This window comes from Balaenoptera ricei, chromosome 18 (assembly GCF_028023285.1).
Source record: "Balaenoptera ricei isolate mBalRic1 chromosome 18, mBalRic1.hap2, whole genome shotgun sequence".
NCBI classification, from domain to species: domain Eukaryota; kingdom Metazoa; phylum Chordata; class Mammalia; order Artiodactyla; family Balaenopteridae; genus Balaenoptera; species Balaenoptera ricei.
This window is the reverse complement of record NC_082656.1, coordinates 49,725,384-49,746,545: the sequence shown is the minus strand read 5'-3', so window position 1 is coordinate 49,746,545 and position 21,162 is coordinate 49,725,384. Positions and strand designations below refer to the sequence as shown.

The window sequence follows — 21,162 nt, the reverse complement described above, 5'->3', positions numbered from 1 at the left end:
TAATGCACTCTTTGATTGAGTGAATTAGCAGTCATAACAATCTGGCAGTCTGGCCATAGAAGTGTGCTCAAATTGATTTGTGTTATGGCTGGACTGGAAAATCTAGTGTTAGTTGTTTTTTGCCCTGGGGCATTGTTTGTACCAAACTCCACTTTTCATTTAATTTTCCAATACATTTTGAAAGATTGAAATGCTTGTGATCAACATTTGATCCACTTGCATTATTTAAAAAAGAATTCTGAAAGTAATTTCAGATTCCAAAAAACCTTGCTTTCAATTAGAGTAAACATAATTAGAGTGACGTCGTGCTCGGAATGGTAAGTCTCCCTTTGAATCTATTAAGCATGTTATCTCCTTGTCCTGTCACTGAAAGGAATTCAGTATATATCTGAGGTATACATCTGTATTTTTCTGTTCATACTTCTAATAGAACTTGGGGAAAAATTAAAAGAATAAAATTGCAAGGAACCTTTTCTTGTTGTCCTTTCTGCATATTCCCAAATTGTTTCTGCTTCATTTAGTGATGCTATAAAAAGAGGATACTCAAAGATTTCAGGAAATTTTGAGATATTCGAGAAACATTCAGATATGTATTGCCTTTAAGTTATTAGAACATTTTAGGTTTTTTTTAATATTCTATGAAATCCACATTTTCAATCTTAATTATATCAATTGCTATATTGAAACCCTAAAGATTTAAAGACATGACTTATCCTGGCTTCGTCAATATTTGTATCTTTCTTACAATCCTCTGCTTTGCAGTCATTTACCAGAATTATAATGCAGCATGAATATAACTTTAAAATGACTATTGATTACAGAGAAAGCTTTGTGAAATCATTTAGTCAGTTTCCCCACTTGAGAAATCAGTGAATAAAATAGGTCAATAGATAAGGATGGAATGGATGTAATACAGTGCTATGCCTCCCTGGGTTATAAAAAGGGTCAAAAATGAATCCCCATAGAATTCATGGTTTTATACTCATAAAATAAAATGATACTTACCAAATCCCAACTCTAAGTCCACCTTTCTACAGATTTATTCTTCGTTTTTAAAGCACAGGTTTTGAAAGTATATTTTTATGTTTCCCTGATTCAACAGAAGCATTTCCTTGTCACTGTCCCTTTTAACCAAATAGGATGCCCTCATCTTCAGGCTAAAGTGTCTGTTGTTATACCGGGACTTTTGCTGCAACAGCTAGTCTGTATTTTCTCACTGTCTCCTGCGACCTTACAGCTCTTCTCAAAACTGCATTTCCTACTGCACTGAACTCTGTCTCCTGTGCCGATTTTTGTTAAGTAATAGATGGTGAGCCCTGAGACCACTCTCTCTATTAGTTCCATTCACAGGGATGTCTTCGGGGGCACGGAAGGAGGGGGAAGGGGAAGGGAGGGGCCAGGAGGGGGCAGAGGGAGGGAAGAAAATACCTTCCCTGAACTGGTACAAGCTTAGCTTCAAACGATATCCTAGGAAAGAAATTAAAGACTTCTTAATTAGTGCAGCAATTAAGCTTTCTTGGTAGCATTTTAATCAGCATAGGCCCTATCAAAGGACAAACAGAACAATTTGCAGGTCTTTGAATTTTAAACAGTCTTATTGATTTTAGCACAATATGTCTTCACAACACACAGGGAGAATTTTCTAATATCAGTTACAGTACTTTGAATTATGCTTATGCAAATTGAGTGCAGGTTGGAGAGGAGGACATGGAAGGAGAGGACCTGAACCAAACAGAGATGTAAAACAATAAACAAACAAGACAAAAGCTTGGAAACCTAAAGATGGGATAGGAAGAGTGGGAATTTGAAATCTGTGCAGTTGATTTATCTGCTGTTATGAAATACCGTTTGCCTTAATCACTGGTAATATTTCCCAAAAAATAAAAATAAAAAGGAATGAAGAAATTTGAATTTTTCCAGGCTTTTCTTTCCTACATATTTTAATTTGCATTATGTGCCTTTTCTAATCCTATTGTTTGATCACCGGGGTAAGTGGTAGTTCCTAAAAAACGGTTTAGAGACCTGAGATGGGGGGTGAGGGGAAGGAAGCTCCCATTCAGTTAGGGGCAGGCGCCCCAAGCCCTGCCTCTGAATGGAGCACGTGCTGGGAGATGCAGGGTTCCCTGCAGAAAATTTGGACTTTGCTTTGATGCTGGGTGGGATTATGGCTTGGTCAGCTATCATTACTTCCTGTCCGTGGCTTCGGAGTGTGGCAGGTATTAGGTGAGTGACAGTTTAAGGAAATATGAGAAACGAGAATGCTTAGAGCAGATCTGGGGCATTTAATTCTGATTTCTTCCATTTGTGGGTCTACAATTTAAAACGAAGAAACTAGTTTAGCATTTTAAAAACTAGAGCAGAGTTTATTAAAGTCCTGCATGCAATTCCAAAATAAAATTAGTTTCTCAGGGCTTAATATCTTCTTCCTCACCTCTACTCATTAACATAGTTGTCTGGCATTTTTTTTTTTTTAAAAAGGTAATATTGTCCAAAACAGGCATAAACACTTAAAGAGGTGTTCTGATGTATGTGATATATATCCAATCCCTATTTTTAACTGAAGTCAGATAAGAGGAGTGAAAATTAATATAAATTATTTCTGGATATATCAAACTACATTGGCTAACTAGGCAAAACAACTGTATACACTTTAGCTATCTCATAGAAGTTAATCTACTTTTTGGCAACAATCAATTTTCTGAATTCTTATGACCCAGGAAAGCCTCCTGATATAACTGCTATGCCCCAAAAAGTTTAGTATAAACTTAGACTAATTAGTCAATAGTACCATATTTCTCTATAAATATTTCCTGCACCTTTTGACACTAAAATTCAAAAAAGGTTAAAGAATTAAAATGATAAAAAGAAATGTGATAATAATTTCAACACTACACTGTGAACCTGATGCTAATAGTTTATTTTTAAAATCTGTCAAATGCTAAAGCTCTGTTTCTATCTTGTAAAGTTAATAAACATGTGCAGACAGGTTTAAAGCCTAATTATTTAAGATTCCTAGAGATATAAACAGAGAACAGACTTGACCTATGCTCAAATCACAGGTTGGTCAAAAATCCTTGAATAAATAGTACTTTCATGCAACAAGTTAGAAAAGGGAAGAAAAGCAGAGAGGAAGGCAAAGAGGAAGAGAGTCTAAACTCAGCCTAATGTTTTTAAGCATAGCTACCCTTTCTGCCTTTACAAGTCAACTAGCGAGCTTTGTTTTTGTTCTTTTCATTATTTACAAAACATGTTTCTACAAACTGAGAAGGACTTTCCCAAAATACAGTGATACTTTTCAAATACAATATATGTGGGTGTAGATGTGTGTATACACACACACACACACACACATATAGTTACCTAACACATTAGCAACTAGCTTTGGGTTTTAAACGATATGAGGATGGTTGGCGTCTGTGCAAGACAGGTGAATTAATTACAGAGTTTTAGGTAAGAAAAATTAGTGTGCTGTTTCCCCCCCCACTTTCTAAATCTTCAAGGGTGCCTTATCTCTTCGAATTCTTTCGGTATGATTGGCATTTCTGACCTGCCTTTGGGGCGAAAGTGAAGTTATTCTCAACCATCCACATCATGGCAAGCATTTCTTTCTTTCCACAATCTATTAGGAAATGAGGGATTGAATGCAGAGCATTCCATGATTCTTAAGCGATTTCAGACTGACTTTTCCCCCACAACTTGAAAACTCTCCTGGAATTTTTCACTATCTTTAAACAAATAAATAATCGAACCGACAGATAAAATAATCAGATGCAGAAAACATGCGCTTTGCTTCCACATGGATTTTCCTCAGAATAATTTCTTAATTATCATGAAGGGAGAAGATGTGTTGTCATTTATATCTCATTGCAAAAAACGAGCGGAGATACATCCTAAATCCTTGAAGGAGAGCTCGGAGCGCTCTGGCTCCTCTTTAAGTTGGCAGACGATTGCTCAGAAGGTTTTGGAAAAAATTACAAGTCTTCGCGGACGAAATGGAATATTAAGACATGCAGTCTAACGGTAGTAGAAGAGAAAGAAGTCAATGATCCCTCTTTCCGATCGCCACTTCTATGTCCCGGCTTTTCCTCTCCGTCCCTCCCATAGTTTCTTACTTATCCTCCCCCTCCCCTCCTCCTTTCCTCGCTCCCTCGCTTTCCCTGGGTCTCGCGCTCTCGGAGTCCCTGCTCCGAGTTCCTGGTTGGATAATTTGGGTTAATACTAGTGAGTGAGGATTTTGCGGCTTCAAAGGGTATTTCAAGTTTCCGGAGCTCCTCCCCTCTGCACCGTGTGACAACAACAACTCGTCCAGCCGGCAGCCTGCACTTTTCAGCTCATTTTCTCTGTCATTCCCCTCTCAATCTTTGATCAATGTACTTGCCAGGGAGAACCCAAGTCCTTCAAATCTCCTCCTTTTCACCTTCATCCTTAACTTTGTGCTAGAGCGGGACCCACACAACAACAGCCCACCCTCCCCGCCCCCCCCCTTCCAAACCAGCCCCCGATCCCAGCCCCCGGAGAGGACTCGCATTTCGACTTGCGGGACACTTTTGTGCGTTTCTCTCTAGAGCGCCTCTCGCGCTCGCCCCTCCTGCGCTCGCTCTTTCTTTTCCTCACCTCCTTTTTCCCCCCTTCTCTCCCTTTCTCCTTGTCGTTCTCTCTCAGAGTTGTTGTTGTGGCCCCCTAGCTCCTTCTCCCCCCCGCCCCCCTTTTCCCCCTTGCCCTCCCCGGGGCGTGTGGCAACTTTTCCCCTCTCCTCCTTCTGTTTCCCCTTATATGTGACCATGGCAGTGCCGGCGGCTTTGATCCCTCCGACCCAGCTGGTCCCCACTCAACCCCCGATCTCCACGTCTGCTTCCTCCTCCGGCACCACCACCTCCACCTCCTCGGCGACCTCGTCTCCGGCTCCGTCCATCGGGCCCCCGGCGTCCTCAGGGCCAACTCTGTTCCGGCCGGAGCCCATCGCTTCGGCGGCGGCGGCGGCGGCGGCCACAGTCACCTCCACCGGCGGCGGCAGCGGAGGCGGCGGCGGCAGCGCGGGTAACGGAGGCGGCGGCAGCAACTGCAACCCCAACCCCAGCCTGGCGACCGCCAGCGGCGGCGGTGGCGGCGGCGGCGGCGGCGGCGGCGGCATTAGCGCTGGCGGCGGCGGCGCCTCCAGCACCCCCATCAACGCGAGCGCGGGCAGCAGCGGCAGCAGCAGCAGCAGCAGCAGCAGCAGCAGCAGTAGCAGCAGCAGCAGCAGCAGCAGCAGTAGCAGCAGCTGCGGGCCCCTCCCCGGGAAACCCGTGTACTCGACCCCGTCCCCAGTGGAAAACACCCCCCAGAATAATGAGTGCAAAATGGTGGATCTGAGGGGGGCCAAAGTGGCTTCCTTCACGGTGGAGGGCTGCGAGCTGATCTGCCTGCCCCAGGCTTTCGACCTGTTCCTGAAGCACTTGGTGGGGGGCTTGCACACCGTCTACACCAAGCTGAAGCGGCTGGAGATCACGCCCGTGGTGTGCAATGTGGAACAGGTTCGCATCCTGAGGGGACTGGGCGCCATCCAGCCCGGAGTGAACCGCTGCAAACTCATCTCCAGGAAGGACTTCGAGACCCTCTACAATGACTGCACCAACGCAAGGTAAAGAGCGGGGGGCCGCCTCCGCCGCCCGTGGTCCCTTCCCACCGGTCTCCTCGCCCTTCCCTCGCTCCCTTCAGGGCGCCGCTCGCTCCGCGCGCCCGCGAGCCGCGCGCTCCGGCGAGCGCGGCCCTCTCCTCTCTTTCCTCGGGGCTCGCCGGCCGCTCCCGACCCTCTGAGAAGTTGGCACCTCACCCTGCCCAGATCGCGCTCTTCCGGCCGAGTCCACCCCTTGCTGGCCCGGGCGCGGGGGCGCAGCTGCTGTGGCACGCGAGAACCCCAAGCCTCCGGGCAGAGGGGGCGGGAAGGAGGAGGACGGTGCCTTTCCAGGGGCCACAGCGCCCTTCCTGGGCCGCGCCGGCGTCAGGGGACCCCTCTCAGCGCGGCCGCCCGTGTGCGCGCTCCCTCGGACCCGGGTTCCACCGCCAGGCGCGGGGCACTGGCCTGGCTGCTCGGAGGCGCCAGGCGGCATCCCGGGGGCGGAGGGAGGTCGTGACCCTGCTCGGCAGGGTTCGAGGAGCGGGAAGACGCGCTCCGGGTGAGGGCCCCGCGAGGTAGCCTTGAGAGTGGGTCACTTGGAGGTCGGGAGGGGGACGGCCCCAGAGGCCGAGAGGCCGGCGCAATCCCAGGGGACCCAAAGCGAGTTCAGCTCCGAAGCCCCGAGGGCAAGCCCGCGGAGGGGAGGGGTCTGTGTGTGCGCGCATCTGTGCGTGTGTCCGCGTGTGAGCGTGTGCGTGTGCAAAGAAGATAAAGGGGTACGTTTGCCCCGGGGCAGACGCGAGGGGACCGGCAGGGTTCCTTCCGTAGGGGGAGGTGACCGGGTGCCTGAGACTCTTGGAAGCTGAACCGGAGAGATGGGGAAGGAAGACCACAGCTTACTCTCTCGCTCTCTCTCCAAACTGTTCTTTTTTTCTTTTCCTTTTTTTTCCCTTTTCTTTTTTTTCTTTCTTTCTTTTTTTTTTTTTTTTTTTGTTAAGGGCTAGTAGCTCACGCAATGAGCAGGTGCAGGTTTTGCACTGGCATGCTCTGTGGACCTGAATACCGGTGCCATGGCTTCCCCAGCCCGGCAAAGCGCGGGAACTCTATAGAGGCCACGGGACCCGGAGCCCGGCCCGACCAGTTTTATGCTAATGAACGCTCACTGGGGGAGGATCTACCGAGAGGGGGCGGGAGTAGGGTAACTTGTCAGTTTCGGGGTAGAAGTGATCATTCCACCCGCTCTCACGGTTCCGTCTTGTCCCCATCGTTGGCTGCAGAGGGGAAAGTTCAGAGATGCCGGGTAAAAGCGAGTAGGGAAAGTTGGAGTCTAGAAGTGAGCGCGTGGGAACTGCGCGCAAAATGTGTGCAGCGACTTCGGTACCCTCCAAATAAGTTTAAAGATCGGGAGAAGGAGCGGAGTTTTACTCCTTTGGGGTGTGTGCCCCTAGTAGAGCTAGGGAAACAGAGGCGGCAAGGAAAGAGGCGCAGGACTAGACCAGAAGGAAACCGGGGTAGAAAAGCCCCTAGCTATTTCTTCCTTGGGAGAAGACTTCTGGCTAGTGCCCCCGGAAGACTGGAAGACGAAAAAGACTCGAACTCCAACCCAGTAAATGTCTTACCCTGATCTAGTCAGAAACTCTTTTCCGTGTTTATTTGCCATTCTTTGCATCGGGCCATGGGTGTATATCTGGGTTTTGAACCTTCATTTCTACTATTTTTGGGTGAATGCTGAGCGCCCGCGTGTGTGTACGCGCACGCGTGCCCAAGAGTCTGGACAGGTGGCAGTAAAGATTGAGGGGGAATCTTGATCACTAAACGTCATTTACGGAGATAATTGGAGTCTTTGCGTGTACAGAAGATAACATATTTGCAAAAAATCTACCGTTAAAACAAGTAGAATCAGGGCAGAAAATTGTTGCGGAGTTGTTATAAAGAATGCTAGTCGAAATTTGAAGCCAGCTCAGATATGATTGTGGTAAAATTGCCTACCTATCCAGTAGATTGGTGAAGCGCTGTTTTTCTTAGTAACCAAACCACTCTTCTCTTGAATCTTCTTTGTTTCTTACAGCACACACTGTACTAGATAATTAATGGCCATTTCACATAACACGCAAAAAAATTGGTGGAGAAAACTCCCTTCAGAGACTGCAACGTTATAATCAATTTAAAGCAGGTAGTGTTACACCTCTTACAATTATTCTCTTGATGTTTTGTGGGTTTTTTTTTTTTTCCAGAAATTTCTGAAAATTTGGAATTTTCAGGTTTTGGAATTGAAGTCCTCACTGTAGGGTTGGAGAATATTCTTAAAGTTATTAGGAAAGAATTTTAAAATATTTTTTCCCTGAGGTTAACAAAGGCTCTGGAGTTAAAACTTTCAGAGCCAAGATAAGTTAAATCCAGTAAAACTGTTTATCCCTTCAAAAATATCTCATCAGTACTCTAATTATATTTCAATCACCTCGTTTTAATACTTTACAATTAAATGTGTTATTCCAAAACTCTATTTCAGGTTAAAGTTAAATGTGGTAAGTTTGTTGATTTACTATTGCATTTTGATCTTTTATCAACTACAAGACTTTCTCAAACCTAAACACATGCAAATACTGAAGATGTGTAGTTGTAGATATCTGCCTAGGTTTCCCTAATTCTGCCACTGACTAAGAAAATAGAAAACTTATCATTGAACTCCCTCTCACCAAAATATACTGTTTGCATTGTGATGCATTAGTTTTTAGTGATAATTACAAGTATTACTGTCTTATTTCTCAACGTTGGAAACAATACCTAAAATATTTTTATCTTGAATTTACAAAACAAAAATTACCCTTTTCATTCAAGTCCAGTTTATGCCCTTACTATTAAGATCTTTTTTCATTCATCTATATATATTGATTTCTTTCATTATGGTTTCTTTCTCCTCTGGCTACTTAAGAGACTATCTAAAGGAATAATTTATGCAAAAGATAAGAGGAACTGTGCAGAAAGGCAAACTATATAAAATAATATGTACATAGTGTGCAAGAAACATTAAATCTTAGCACTCTCAGCTTTTTACAGAACATGTATTTAATTATGTCTCTTAAGAGTATTTAGATACCAGAGAATCTGAGGAACCAAAATTTTTGATGTTAAGGAAAAGAAGCGTTCATAAACTTGCTCAAAGTGGCTCAGTAAGTTAGTAACAAACCTCGGAGTGGATTTAATTTGCTTGGGGCTATTGCATCAGTGTGCTATCTATGAAAACTAGAATAAATGTTGAAGCCATCTGTCATTACCACAAGGAGATGAAACAGAGACTGTCACCTCCTTGATAGTAAAGCTAAATAAAATAGGGGTCTCAAAGCATGAAAGAAAATATAAAGAAATATATTTAAAAGTTGTCAGAGGACAAAGTCTGACCTTGATCAGTTTCCTCTAATTATTATTTTTCAACTAAACATTAGTTGCATGAACTTGGCTGTTCCAACAGAGGTCACTTAATTAACTGGTAACCATTAAACAACAACAAAAAAAAGAAAAGTAATTATGTACATGGTCAAGTCTCTGAGTCAGTTGCTTGTTTGTAGATTTGGGTTAGCATTCAATTTTCTGTGAATTCAGGTAATAAAAAGTGACTCTGTTCTATTTTGTCATCTAAAATGATTTTTTTTTTTTTTTTTTTTTTGAGCACTGCCAGAAGTTGATTTTGTCTCAGGATCCTCCAAACCAGCTTGTGATTTGGGTCCTACGTAGCCCTAGATTTATGGAGTTTTTAACTTGAAAAGATTCCAGTTAGTTTTATCAGACATTTTATATAAATATACATATATTCACAAACAGTATTCTTTTGTCTTAAAAGTCAGTACCATCTATTGACAGCAAATTGAGAGACTACATGTCTTTTTTTGTCCAGTGGTAATATATGAATGCAGTTTTAGTATAAGAAGTATAAAATATTTTCCAATTCTTGGCTCTTTTTTTGTCAGAAGTTTTTTTTAAATAAAAATGGCATATTTATTTAACATTTCCTCTGTTGCATGCTATTCAATGGCACGGACTTATGCATTTATGCCTCGATGTAGAAAGTTTCAACACAATACAGACTCCCTTCTCACAGATAATTATGATACTTGGCACAGAGAAATTCAAAACTTACTTCAAATGAAGAGAGACTATGCTTTTGAAGTTTTTGTATTACAGTCTATTAATGGCTCCTGTAAAGCCTGATGTCTCGTCGTATAACATTTCAAGAAGAATATGGCATAATTAGAAGAGTAGGGGCTAAAATGTGAAAGTTTTTTGGTTCCATCACTTATCTCTGCATACTTTTTAAATGTTAGTAAATTGCAGTTTAATAACTAATACGTGAATAAAATCTAAGAATATGCTGACCTCGGATTTACCTTGTTTAATCACATTATATTGCAAGATACAAATTCTCGAGTTATTTGGATAATATCTTTCAAACCTGTTTTTTTTTTTCCCTTGGAGTTAGTCTCCAATGATATCATAATCATTATTGTCACAAAGTGCACATAGTTATGAGGATGAAGATGGTGTACTTTCTGAACTCCACGGTTAATGCCCTGAGACACTTAATTTGATTTGCACATATAATATTTTATTTTGTGATGCTTCAAATATTATGTAGAATAAACTACAAGGCAGGCTTATTTTTTTCTTGTCAGTTTTCTTGCATCAAATTTTTGTATTTGCATTTAAGGCAGACTTTTTAAACTTCATTTAGTCTAAATCTGCTGGGGTTTTTTTTGTTTGTTTAATCTACCACATTTCACGGAAGTTGCGTATAAATTATTGAGACCAATATTAGCCACTCTCTTTTTGCCTCACTACCTTCCCCAACCTTCTGAGATGTGACACCCAATATTGATTAAAGTCTTGGCTGGATTTGAGCATAAATCACTCTTCTCTTTGGTGATTTACCATGTGTGATTCACTAGCATACAAAAACATAATATGCTTTATTGTTTCTCATTTGCTGTTTTGTTTTTGGAATGTAAGTAGCATTTGTAGCTTAATGTGCAACCAAGTAGTTGTTATTTTAGGAACAATTTGTGCTTTGACTGTCAATTAGTATTATTTTATCTTTCCAAGTTATTTTACTAAATTGTTTCATACAGTTGCCTTTGTTAATCAAGTAAAATAATCATTTAAATTGCATTGTATTAGCAACATAGAACACATGTATTGCAAAGTATAATAAGAAATGAAACTCTCACAGGTTGTAAGCTGTCTCCCTTTGAATCTTTGTCTGAAGAAATTAGTTTGAAATATGCCTTCTAAATAGGTACAGGTGAGTCTTCTAGATTTCACTAAACATTTTGGTTTTAAGGTTTTCATTACTTGATTCTTTAGAAAAGTTCAACTTTGCCTGAATTTAATCTTTCCAGGATTTCATTTTCAGATGGTTCACCAAGGGAAAAAAAAAAAAAATCACATCAATTTATATACCTTTAAAATGACCAAAAAAATGTGAAAAAAAATTGATATTAACTATTTAGATATTTTAACATGTATTTAAGATAAAGTTTTATCATTTTATGTTTGAATTGTTATGAGAATAGAATGACCTTAGCATGTGCCAGCATGTGCCATTCTCTTTACTGAGTTACTGCACTGTGATTGGTCAGTCGTGTGTGTGTGTGTGTGTGTGTGTGTGTGTGTGTGTGTGTGAATGCTGCAGCTAAAAATTCAGTTAAGAATACATTAAAAATACATTTATATTTATATTTTCAGACTTAGAGACTGCATTAAGGAGCCTCTTTTCCATTATATTTGTTATGCTCAATAATTTATTTTTTAATGAAGAAAACCTGACTTAAAAGCTTAGATAAGTGGACTATCAAAGGCTCTGATCTGCACAGATACATATATCTCAGGCATACCAGTGGCTCTGTGAGCCCACATTGTCCTCAAATTCCTTTACTTTCCTTCTCCTCAATTTGTCAGAAGTATTTCCAATCAAAAGTAATTTTTTTTTGCTACAGTAGCTGTCCTTTAAATAACTTTTAATTGCTGATATTTGCTTTTTAGAATACGTCACAGTATAGAAGTGACTCAATTAGAATAGTGAGGTTAGCTTATCAAATTATTTCTTTGGAAAGCAGGAACACCAAGGATAGTATATTTATATTTGATCTAGTAGTTAGTTATTATATTCAGTCTAGTAATTAGTTATTATTAGATTAGGTGGTGGATCATTTTATATTGATGCACCTATTTACTTTGGGAAGGTTTTTGAGAATCTTTTAAGAGTGTGTCTATTACAGATACCTGTCCAATTTAAATGTACATGTTTATTTTATAAGTATTGTGTCCATATAATCATATATAGAGAATGATGCAAATCACTACATGATCCAAAATCAGAGACCTTGAGCCAGGTGCATTTTAAATTTCTTGTGTGTTCTGATTTGGATTTATTTTATAAGATAAGAGGATTCTAATTCACTCATTTAAGAAAAATTTGCATGTGGGTTTTTCTAAATTGGATGTAGAAATGTCCAATGACTGAACTTTGTTAAAGGTGTGGCCCTGTTGCTTTCTGATTCATATTAGCTTGGAGTTGATCCAGGATATCAAGCTGGGATTCTTTTGCACGTTTAAATGTACGTGACTTGAGTGAAAGCTGTCAAAGACAACTTACTAAACTGGAAAACTCACTGTGTATTTAATTTGTCTTATATTTTTGTGCTTATAAACATCTTGAAGTGTCTAAAAGTCTGCAGCATGGCAACAGACTGAATAGCCAGCTGTTTTAAAAAAAGTTTTAGAGAGTAATGTTTAAAAAAAAAACAAAACAGTTTAACTGAAGCATCTAAAACATGTTATTATCTAAGATGAATACACTATCTAGAATATAGTGCATGTTTCTTGCAGGAAATAGGAATTGTTTACTATGATTTGAAGACTAAAAGAAATTTAACTATAGGTAGATTAGTAATAATCCTGCAGTGGATTTTGAAGGTAGTATATATGTTTGACAAAAAATTGGATATGCTTTTCAAGCATGATTTTCTCAAAGCAAATATTGAAATGGGCAACAAAGTAGATTGGTTACTTTTGGTTAGTAACATTGAAAAATTGAGGAATGTTTTCCTTTCCTTAGAATAAATGAACAGAGGGATTAACGAAGTATTAAAAAGTCACAATGTAACTTATCTTTGAATTTATATATGGTATCAAATAGTTCTAAATAATTAGATTACTCCTGTAGTCACAACAGGAAAAAACAATGCTTTACTTCAAGGACAAGGAAAATATATCAGGAAAGAAAGAGTACTAGTCAAAAGGGAATTATTTTATAGAAGCACATACAATCATTTGCAGTAAATACTTGCTAGTTCAGTCTAAGGGATATGGTCATTTCTTACTTAAGTAAAGTAATGAAAATAAATCTCTAGAGTATATTAATCAAGAAATATTTCATTACATTCACATATCAAGCAGATGAAGTGTTTTGTTAAAATCTTAAACTGATTGTATCCAGAAATTGTATTAATAGCAGCAGTAGGTCAGCTGTTTTATTCATAGCCTTATATTTTAAAAACATTTTGTTTATGTATGAACAAATCACTGAAGTTGTAACTAATCTTTGAATCCATCACAGCTCTGCTAAAATAGACTGATATATTCAACTGTATTAATTCTTATTTTATATTTAAAATATCTGTTTTTTTAGCTTAATTTTTGGAAATGATATTTATGTCTTAAGTTAGGCAGTTTGTAGTTTAATAGTGCCTCTGGATTTTAAATGAATAACTTGGAACACTTTTCTTTGTAATATCACCGTTCACACATTTTATACTAGGATGGATGTTCTTGTGTATGCAACAAGTGTAAAATTTCTATCAGTATTTAAGAGATCTTCGTCGTGTATATTTTTGTTTATGTTAAGCTTAGCCCATTTGTGGTCTGTGTATTTATGCTTAAGTAATTATAATCCCTTTGTTAGAAAAGCTTTTACGTATATGTATTTGTGTTTGTACACACACACACACACACACACACACGAGAGGCATGTAGAACATAGGGCCAGAGGACCAACAACTTACTTATAAAAATAACTTAATTTTGCTTTCTGTAATTCATTTAATATAAAATAACACATGAAAAACCAATTCTACTTTAGTGAATGACCATAGAAAACTATATTTAAAATTACTTTTAGGGTGAAAGATGTAGTTTATATTTAAATGTTTTAAAATGTAATTATAAATACAACATTATATGGTTATTAAGACAGTGATTAAACACTTATCTTGATTTTCCTAGACCTTTATTGTTATGATAACTAAGATATACTTTTAATTCTTTATGAAAAATATTTATAACTGATAAGTATTTTATTGTATGAAATCGACATTAAACTATTAGGTACTAGAATCTGTACACTACTGAAGAACATTTAAAGTGCTTGATGTCATTGCACCATTTCTTTTATTGGTTTATTTCATTGCTGCTTGCACTTTAGAGCAAGCATATCCTTTAAAATCAGTGGATAAATGATAAGAAAACAATATCATAATCTAAGAAAAAAAGATTGCTCTTCTAAAAGCTTTGCCATCAATGAGATGAGTTAGGAATGAGGTCAATGGGTTAATCTGCAGGTCTACATAAGGAGATGTGTATTACCACTTCTTGCAGTGGACTGTAATTGTCTTTGAAAACACCTGGTAGAGGTCCAGTTAAATTGAAATCAATTACTTTCTCAATCATTCCATGGCATATGTCAAGTCATTACGTCATTGGTAAAAGTGCAAGCATGCATGCATTTTTTTGCAAAGTAGGAAGAAGCTTATAAAACTGTGATTGCTTAAAAGACGCTGCTTCATCTAAAGCTTGAGGAATTTAAAAAAAAAACACTTGGGCATAGTAACTTAAAATGACATTTGGTAAGAAGTTCATCTTTGCATTTAGTTATCTAAGTAAAAACAATATTTCACATTCCTTTCTGCATCATCTGGTATGTATATATACTTAAAAGTTAGTGAGAATGGTTTCAAAATATTTTATGACATGTGACCTCTGACACCTTTACTCTTATCTTCTAAGAACCCTCTGACAAGTATATATTATAATCAAAGATGAATATATGTCTGCTCTTCACTGATTTTTTTTTTCTTCACACCATTGACAGTACATGCAGATTTGAACTTGTAGCCAGGAACAGTGCTTCCATGCTTCAAATTGCCAAAGGACCCCCAGGGATGGAAACTTGACCTGCTTTTATGAAACCATAGAATTACATTTATACAAGTTACCCTATGGGAAAGGAATGAACTGATCCCAATTCAAACCTTAATATTGGAGCCTTCTGGGTCAAATTTGATTTTTCTTTCTGTTAACACCTGTTTAGCTCCCAAATTTACTAACTATATATTCTTAGGAAATTTACAAAATACTATTCATGAGTGGCATTTCACAGTTAAGCCCAAAGTGCCATCAAAATTTGGCAGCTATTCAAGTTTTCACATGTGACTAAGATGCTACTTTTTAAAACAAAATATCTGCCTTTCAAATATATATCCTAGATGTTAAAAGGTTAAACATAAATTTGTTTAATTGGACATGGGAACATTTATTTTGTACTTTTTTTATTAATTTCTCTCCACAGAAGAGTCAGCCCAAGTAGGGGAAGAAACTTTTTTTCAAGGAGTTTTTCCCTGTGATAACATTTCAGAATACAGATTTTTATATGAGTATATTTAATTTTTCTTAGATTCACATTTTGAGAGGTTAAAGTTCTTATTGTATTTTTAGTTGGATCACTTGAAAGTGTTTCCAGAAGGCTCCTTTTGCCACTAGCAGTAACAAATGAAGATCACTGACAAATTTTATACGTAAAAGCCATTTTTATTTTAGTTATTTGGACTGGGGCTAAGCTGGAAAACTGAAATTAATCATAGGTACAAAATAAAGACGTATTTAGGTATGTATAGTTTGCTTAATTTCTGGAATATCAAAATGCTATATCATATATATATAAATGGATAACTGATATAAAATGGTAGGGTTATAATACCTCTGCTTATAACGGGTGATATTAAATGACTACCATTAGATTTAGAACCTACTTCTTCATATAGAACGACTTGCTCTTGATCTTATATATACAGGAACATTTTATAAAAGGTAAAGCAACACATATACATATATATCCCCCACTCAAATATATGCAACGACAAAAAATAATTCCATGATTGGATTTTGGAATTGAAGTTAGCAAGTTCCTTTTCCAATAAAAATTAGAAAGAATTTCAAAGACCTTTCACTTCCTTTTTCACTTAACATTGGTAAAATCATTTGGATAATTGGCTATTTCCTTACAAGAACCAAACATAAAAATTCCTAATAAGAATGGTTATAACAAATCAATTCTTGGAGTGTGGAAGAAAAATACTGAGATTTCCAATGGAAGGTATACCACTTTTCTTACTATCATAAGTCATGATTATCAAGGAGAAAATATTTAGGGTTTTAAACATGTGTTGCTTATTTTTTATTGGCTGTTCTGTGGCAAAAAAAGAAACCCTTAACTTTCACTGTAAGCTAACAGTTTTCTGCCTTGCCTCAACACATCATTTGAATGAAGAAAATTAAGTCAATCATTTGGATGTTTCCTAAGATCACTCTGTTGCCATATTTATAAACTAGAAACAGTGATTAAATACTTCATTTAACTTAAAAGTTTGACCCAACTAGTTTCATGGTGATTTGACATGGCTATTGGTCGGCATATTCTCTGACTGTGAAGGAAGGAAGGGAGGGAGGCAGATCACGTGACTCCACAACTTCATGCTGTTCTTAAAAGGAATCTAGTTAGGAAAGGCAGCTTATTCTGACTTTTGTAATGGCGATAATATGAAGTTTCTATGACCTTCTTTGTCTTCCAGTGGCACTTTGCAGCTCTATTTCTAATAATGATTGATAGTATACCAAGTGAACTGCAAAACAAAAAACAAAAAACAAAAAACCCAAAACACCTTAAAAAAATCTTGCTATGAAGTGTGTGAAAGGAGAGGTGGAGCTTTTATATTTTAGGTAATTCTCTGTAAGTAGAGTGATCCTTAATTTTGCACAGAATTCTACATCATACCTCATATAGGAAGCCTTTAGACGCCAAACTAAATTTCATCCTCTTAAATATCTTTATCATCTGAATTGTCCTCATAATAAATCCTCTTTATTTTTGGTAGACACTCTAGTGAAATTTTGCATGAAATATAAATCCATATTTACCCATAACTATCTATTCAAAAACAGAACAAGCTGGGTTTTTGAGCTGTTGATATTTAGATTGGATTCCTCTAATTCAACAGAGTGAAAATATAGTTTATTTTTATTTATTTTCTTCTAATTTAGGAAATGACATTAAAATGGTATATAGTTGATCTGAAGTAAACTTTTTTGCTCTTGCTTTTGGGGAGTGGGTTAAATAAGGGCCCATGACAGGAATGCTGTTTGTTTTTCACAAAAGTTGTTTGTGATTTCAGGTACTCTTGGGAAATCTCTTGATCAGATTCACATCTGTTCCTGTCAAAGTGGGTGCTAAGATACCGGTCACCCAGCAACCATGTCCAAGAGGGAATTGGGCCGATAATAACTTCAAAAAGGAATGACAGATGCTAGATTAGGATGAAAGACAAAACGCATGAAAAATGAGCTTGTTAGAATCAAAAATTTGTTCAAGCACCTTTATGCAAATTAAATGAATATTGAATATTTGCATGCATTTCTACTTTTTCATTTGATTGAAAAGAAAAGAATAGCACATTTAAACTCACAAATGTGACTTTTTCTTTTGTACTAATCAGCATACAAAGCTGAATCTCTTTTTTTAAAAAAATTAGATTAGCCACCTGGCTTCTTATATCTCTACTAAGTATATTGCAATGTTTTTCATATAACAATGGTACTCTTTGGGACAACTTGGTTTATCTAATTTTTTTCATAATAAGCAATCTCGTGTGAAGGTTATTTTAGATAAATATAAATCTGTTTCTTGAGAAAGCATTTCAAAAGTAACCTTATCCTATTGTCCTTGAAATTGGTTAATGTACATTAATAAAAGATCACTCAAGATGAGTTCACACCAAAAGCACAGGCTTCTCATTGACAGGTTAAATAACAATGCATTAAAGTAAAGCAAGGTAGTATTCCTGAAATGAAAAGTAGACAGAAAGATCGCTTCAAAATTTAAGATGCTTTTTGATATATTACTAGTTTTTCTATTGAATTGTTTACATACTAATCAGAATTTAGAAGAGCCTGATAAAATGTAGTGATTGAGAGAGGTTTCTGAGTCTTGGTTTAGCGATGTCTAATGTGGTCACGTAGAGAAATTGATTTTCTTCAGAAATTAATTAATTTTTCATATCGCCCTAAGCTGCAGTTAAAAAGAGTGCATACTTGTCTGTTTTTTCCAGAAATATTGCCTAATCATATTAATACCATTGCCCCAAGGATGAAAAGATAATTGTACAAATGCATTTGGAAATATGTATCACTGAGTATTTATGATTAAATTATGCAAATGACCTAGCTCTCATCCTTTCCAGACCCAGATTGTCTAATTGGGATTGATATGCTGAATAGATGTTCCAGAATTTGAATACAAGCATGTCCAAGGAGCAGAAAATTGGAAATGACAAGGCTGAAATCCAAAGAAAAGTGTCTTTCGTTTCTATACTTTGTTAATGTGCTGTTAGCAGTTGAGGGTTTTTTCCCTCCCTTTGGCTATTTTGTGACTCATATGTCCGTATTAGAAGCAAGTATGCAAAATGAATTGAACTTTAGCAAAAAGCATTTCATTTCTATTTGGTGCTTATATAAAGATAATAATTCCCCTGTCATTCAAAAAGAACATCACTATTAAGTTGCTTCAAACAATGTAAACTTAACCTTAACTGAGTGAAGTTTTAAAAAAACTTCCTTTGTATTGGTATCAAACCTTTATTTCAAAGCTAGCTATCCAAACTTCATGGCATACCGATGCAGTATTTTCTAAGGATGTGCTTTCTTGAATCTACAGTTTATTCATTTACTTAAATATCTATCTCCTTATATTTGGAGAAAACGGATCCAGTAACAGTTCCGATTAGGGGGAAAAAAGCAGCACTTTAAATGTAACAATGTTTGAATTTGAGGTCCTCAGCAGGCTTTCTCCCTCATTGATTACACTCATTCATCTTAGATGGAGGGGTGGTAGTGAGGGGGTAGGAAGGGACCGAACTGTCAGGCCTCCAGCCTTTGTTAAGCAGCGGGTAGTCACTGCCTCTGAACTCGCCTGGCTCCTGCTTTCCATCTGCAGGATGATGGATTGCTATGTTTAATACATTTCAGCTTTTGTCTGTCATAGTGTGGACAGACAGTACTATCAGTGATTTCAACAGTGATTAGGGAACAGTTTCAAATCCCTCCTATTGGCCAGACAGCTTCCAGGATCATCTGATGAAACATACTCATTGGCACTCTCACCATGTAAGTGTGTAGTTCAACTAGGCAGAGATTGTACGTTCACTGTTTAAGCCAATGCTGAAGCCCACTGAGAATTTTACTGGACCATATATCCACTTTAGGACAAAGTTACACGTGACAATATTGTAACTACATTGGGGTCTCAAACTAAAATATTTATCTCAAGTAGTCCCAAGGTAAGGTAAATTTGTATTCTTTAAATAGTAACAACATATGTTTAACGGCAGAACTGTATTCCGTAGACTATGATGTCAGTTGTTGCTACCCATCAATATTGAGCTGTTTAGCTATATTGGGAGGGTAGAATGTGAGGACTATGGTAAAACAATAAGACATGACATGGCATGTGCTATTCTGGGATCAGCTGATCTGTGGGTGCTTTGTGGTTCACAAGTCCAAAGAGTAAATGATTTCAACAGCCAGAACACCACTATGTACAGCTCAATATTTTCCCTGGAGTGTCTTATTCTATTTATAAAACTGGTGCTAAGAAAATACAATTAACTGAAGGAAACGAAAATATTCTTTTAAACCATTGGTAACTTAGGCAAAGTTTTATTTGGAAAATCGGACCTATCTAAATCAATGGAATTTTACTAATACTATTACAATGGACCAAATGTAATGTAAATTACAAAGTAAATTGAAAAGTGTATTATGAGCATGGAGTTGCAACTCTCTGAATAAACAGGTAATTACCAAAATACTTAATTCAGCCAAAGTTTTGCAACAAAAATCTAAATCAGGAAGAGACACGTGTTTTCAACTAATCTCTACTAATAGGGAAGATTAAAGAAAAAGTTTAGATAAGTTAGCCCCAAATATTCAATGAGAATAAGAACTCCAGGTCCCCAATTATATTTTCTCTTACTGAGATGGTTCTTACATTGCAAAATTTTCATCTGAGATCCTTTCAGTAAAGGTTTCTCATTTTGAGTATGGTTACAAATACACAAACGCACAAATTCACGCATACGCGGCATACCATGTTTCTTTTTAACCAGTTCAATAGCTAAACTTATTGGCATTTGGACATTGCTGATTTAGTAGTAAGGATAGGTGGGGCTGTACCTCCTGTGAGAGTTATACAAACATTCATATATTTTGCAGCTTACCTTGTTCTTTGCTTTATTTTAAGGCTTGTCTTATTGAAACAGTGTTCAGCATAAAAATTGTGCCTTCATTCAGCCTATTCTAAAGGAGTCATTCGTCCTAGAAAATCGAAGGTATAGCTCATAGTAGACTTCTGTACAGAAATTGCATAACTGGGTTTAAGTAAATCTAGATTTTTAATCAAAGCTGTTCACAGTTTATATAGCACATAGTAAAATAATGTACCACCCCTCAACAAGTGCCTAATCATTCTAATGTGTGGTTGTCAAATCTTTAGTCGTAGAGTATTGCATATTCATTTATTGCCTTCATAGTGTGGGTGGGGACAGGCGGGGAAGTGGCAAAGCGTTTATGCTTTTAGAGAAAGATAAGGTATGAGGGGACAGCTATTAGCAGGTCACACCCCCTGAAATCACTGTGATGTGCAGAATTTCTACCAAGTCAAATGGAAATGCATGGATGAGGCAACTAGAGTTAAGGTTCTGAGCTTTGAGCTCTCAGCAGCAGATTGAATGGAAGAAGAGGCAATGTTGAGTCAATACTCTCTTCTTAAGCAGAACCATCTCATGGGATGGCTGTCCTTACCCTGCTATGTTCCTTCCCTTAACTATTTGTTAATAATTTTTAAGGAGGTAATCAATAATCAGTAGAAACTTTGGATTAAGGATCTGGCTGGGGGATAAACCTTTAAGAGAGGAAAGGAGCTCTTATACCATATAAAATCTACAGACACTTTCCCTCCAAATGTTATAGAAAAGGTGTTTGGCAAATGCAAATGTGTATTTTGCCCATAGGTGAACTATTCAGAATCGTATCTCCTGTAACATTGGGAGTGTGTGTGTGTGTGTGTGTGTGTGCGCGCGTGCACATGCCTGCGTCCACATGTATACTGTAGGTTGTCAACCCCTGTTATACACATTGTTAGTCCTATGTTTAGTTAAACACCATAATTATCAAGTAATACAAGTCATTTG

At 37.9% G+C, this 21,162-nt stretch overlaps 2 protein-coding genes across 6 annotated transcripts in view; one reads left to right on the top strand and one right to left on the bottom strand.

Moving 5' to 3' along the window:
* The window catches only part of LOC132352308 (basic proline-rich protein-like), a 106,919-nt gene extending 100,637 nt beyond the window's left edge, over positions 1 to 6,282 (bottom strand). For all 5 annotated transcript variants that reach the window (XR_009498655.1, XR_009498658.1, XR_009498657.1 and 2 more), the window contains exon 1: positions 5,813 to 6,282. Coding sequence is in view for 1 of the 5 variants with exons in the window: in XM_059902727.1 (XP_059758710.1) it covers positions 5,813 to 6,089 (277 nt within the window). In the remaining 4 variants the exon portion in view is untranslated. The remainder of the gene's footprint in view (positions 1 to 5,812) is intronic.
* Positions 4,217 to 21,162, top strand: part of DACH1 (dachshund family transcription factor 1) — a 412,554-nt gene continuing 395,608 nt past the window's right edge. The window contains exon 1 of the mRNA XM_059902726.1: positions 4,217 to 5,620. Coding sequence (XP_059758709.1) covers positions 4,782 to 5,620 — 839 coding nt within the window. The 5' untranslated portion in view covers positions 4,217 to 4,781. The remainder of the gene's footprint in view (positions 5,621 to 21,162) is intronic.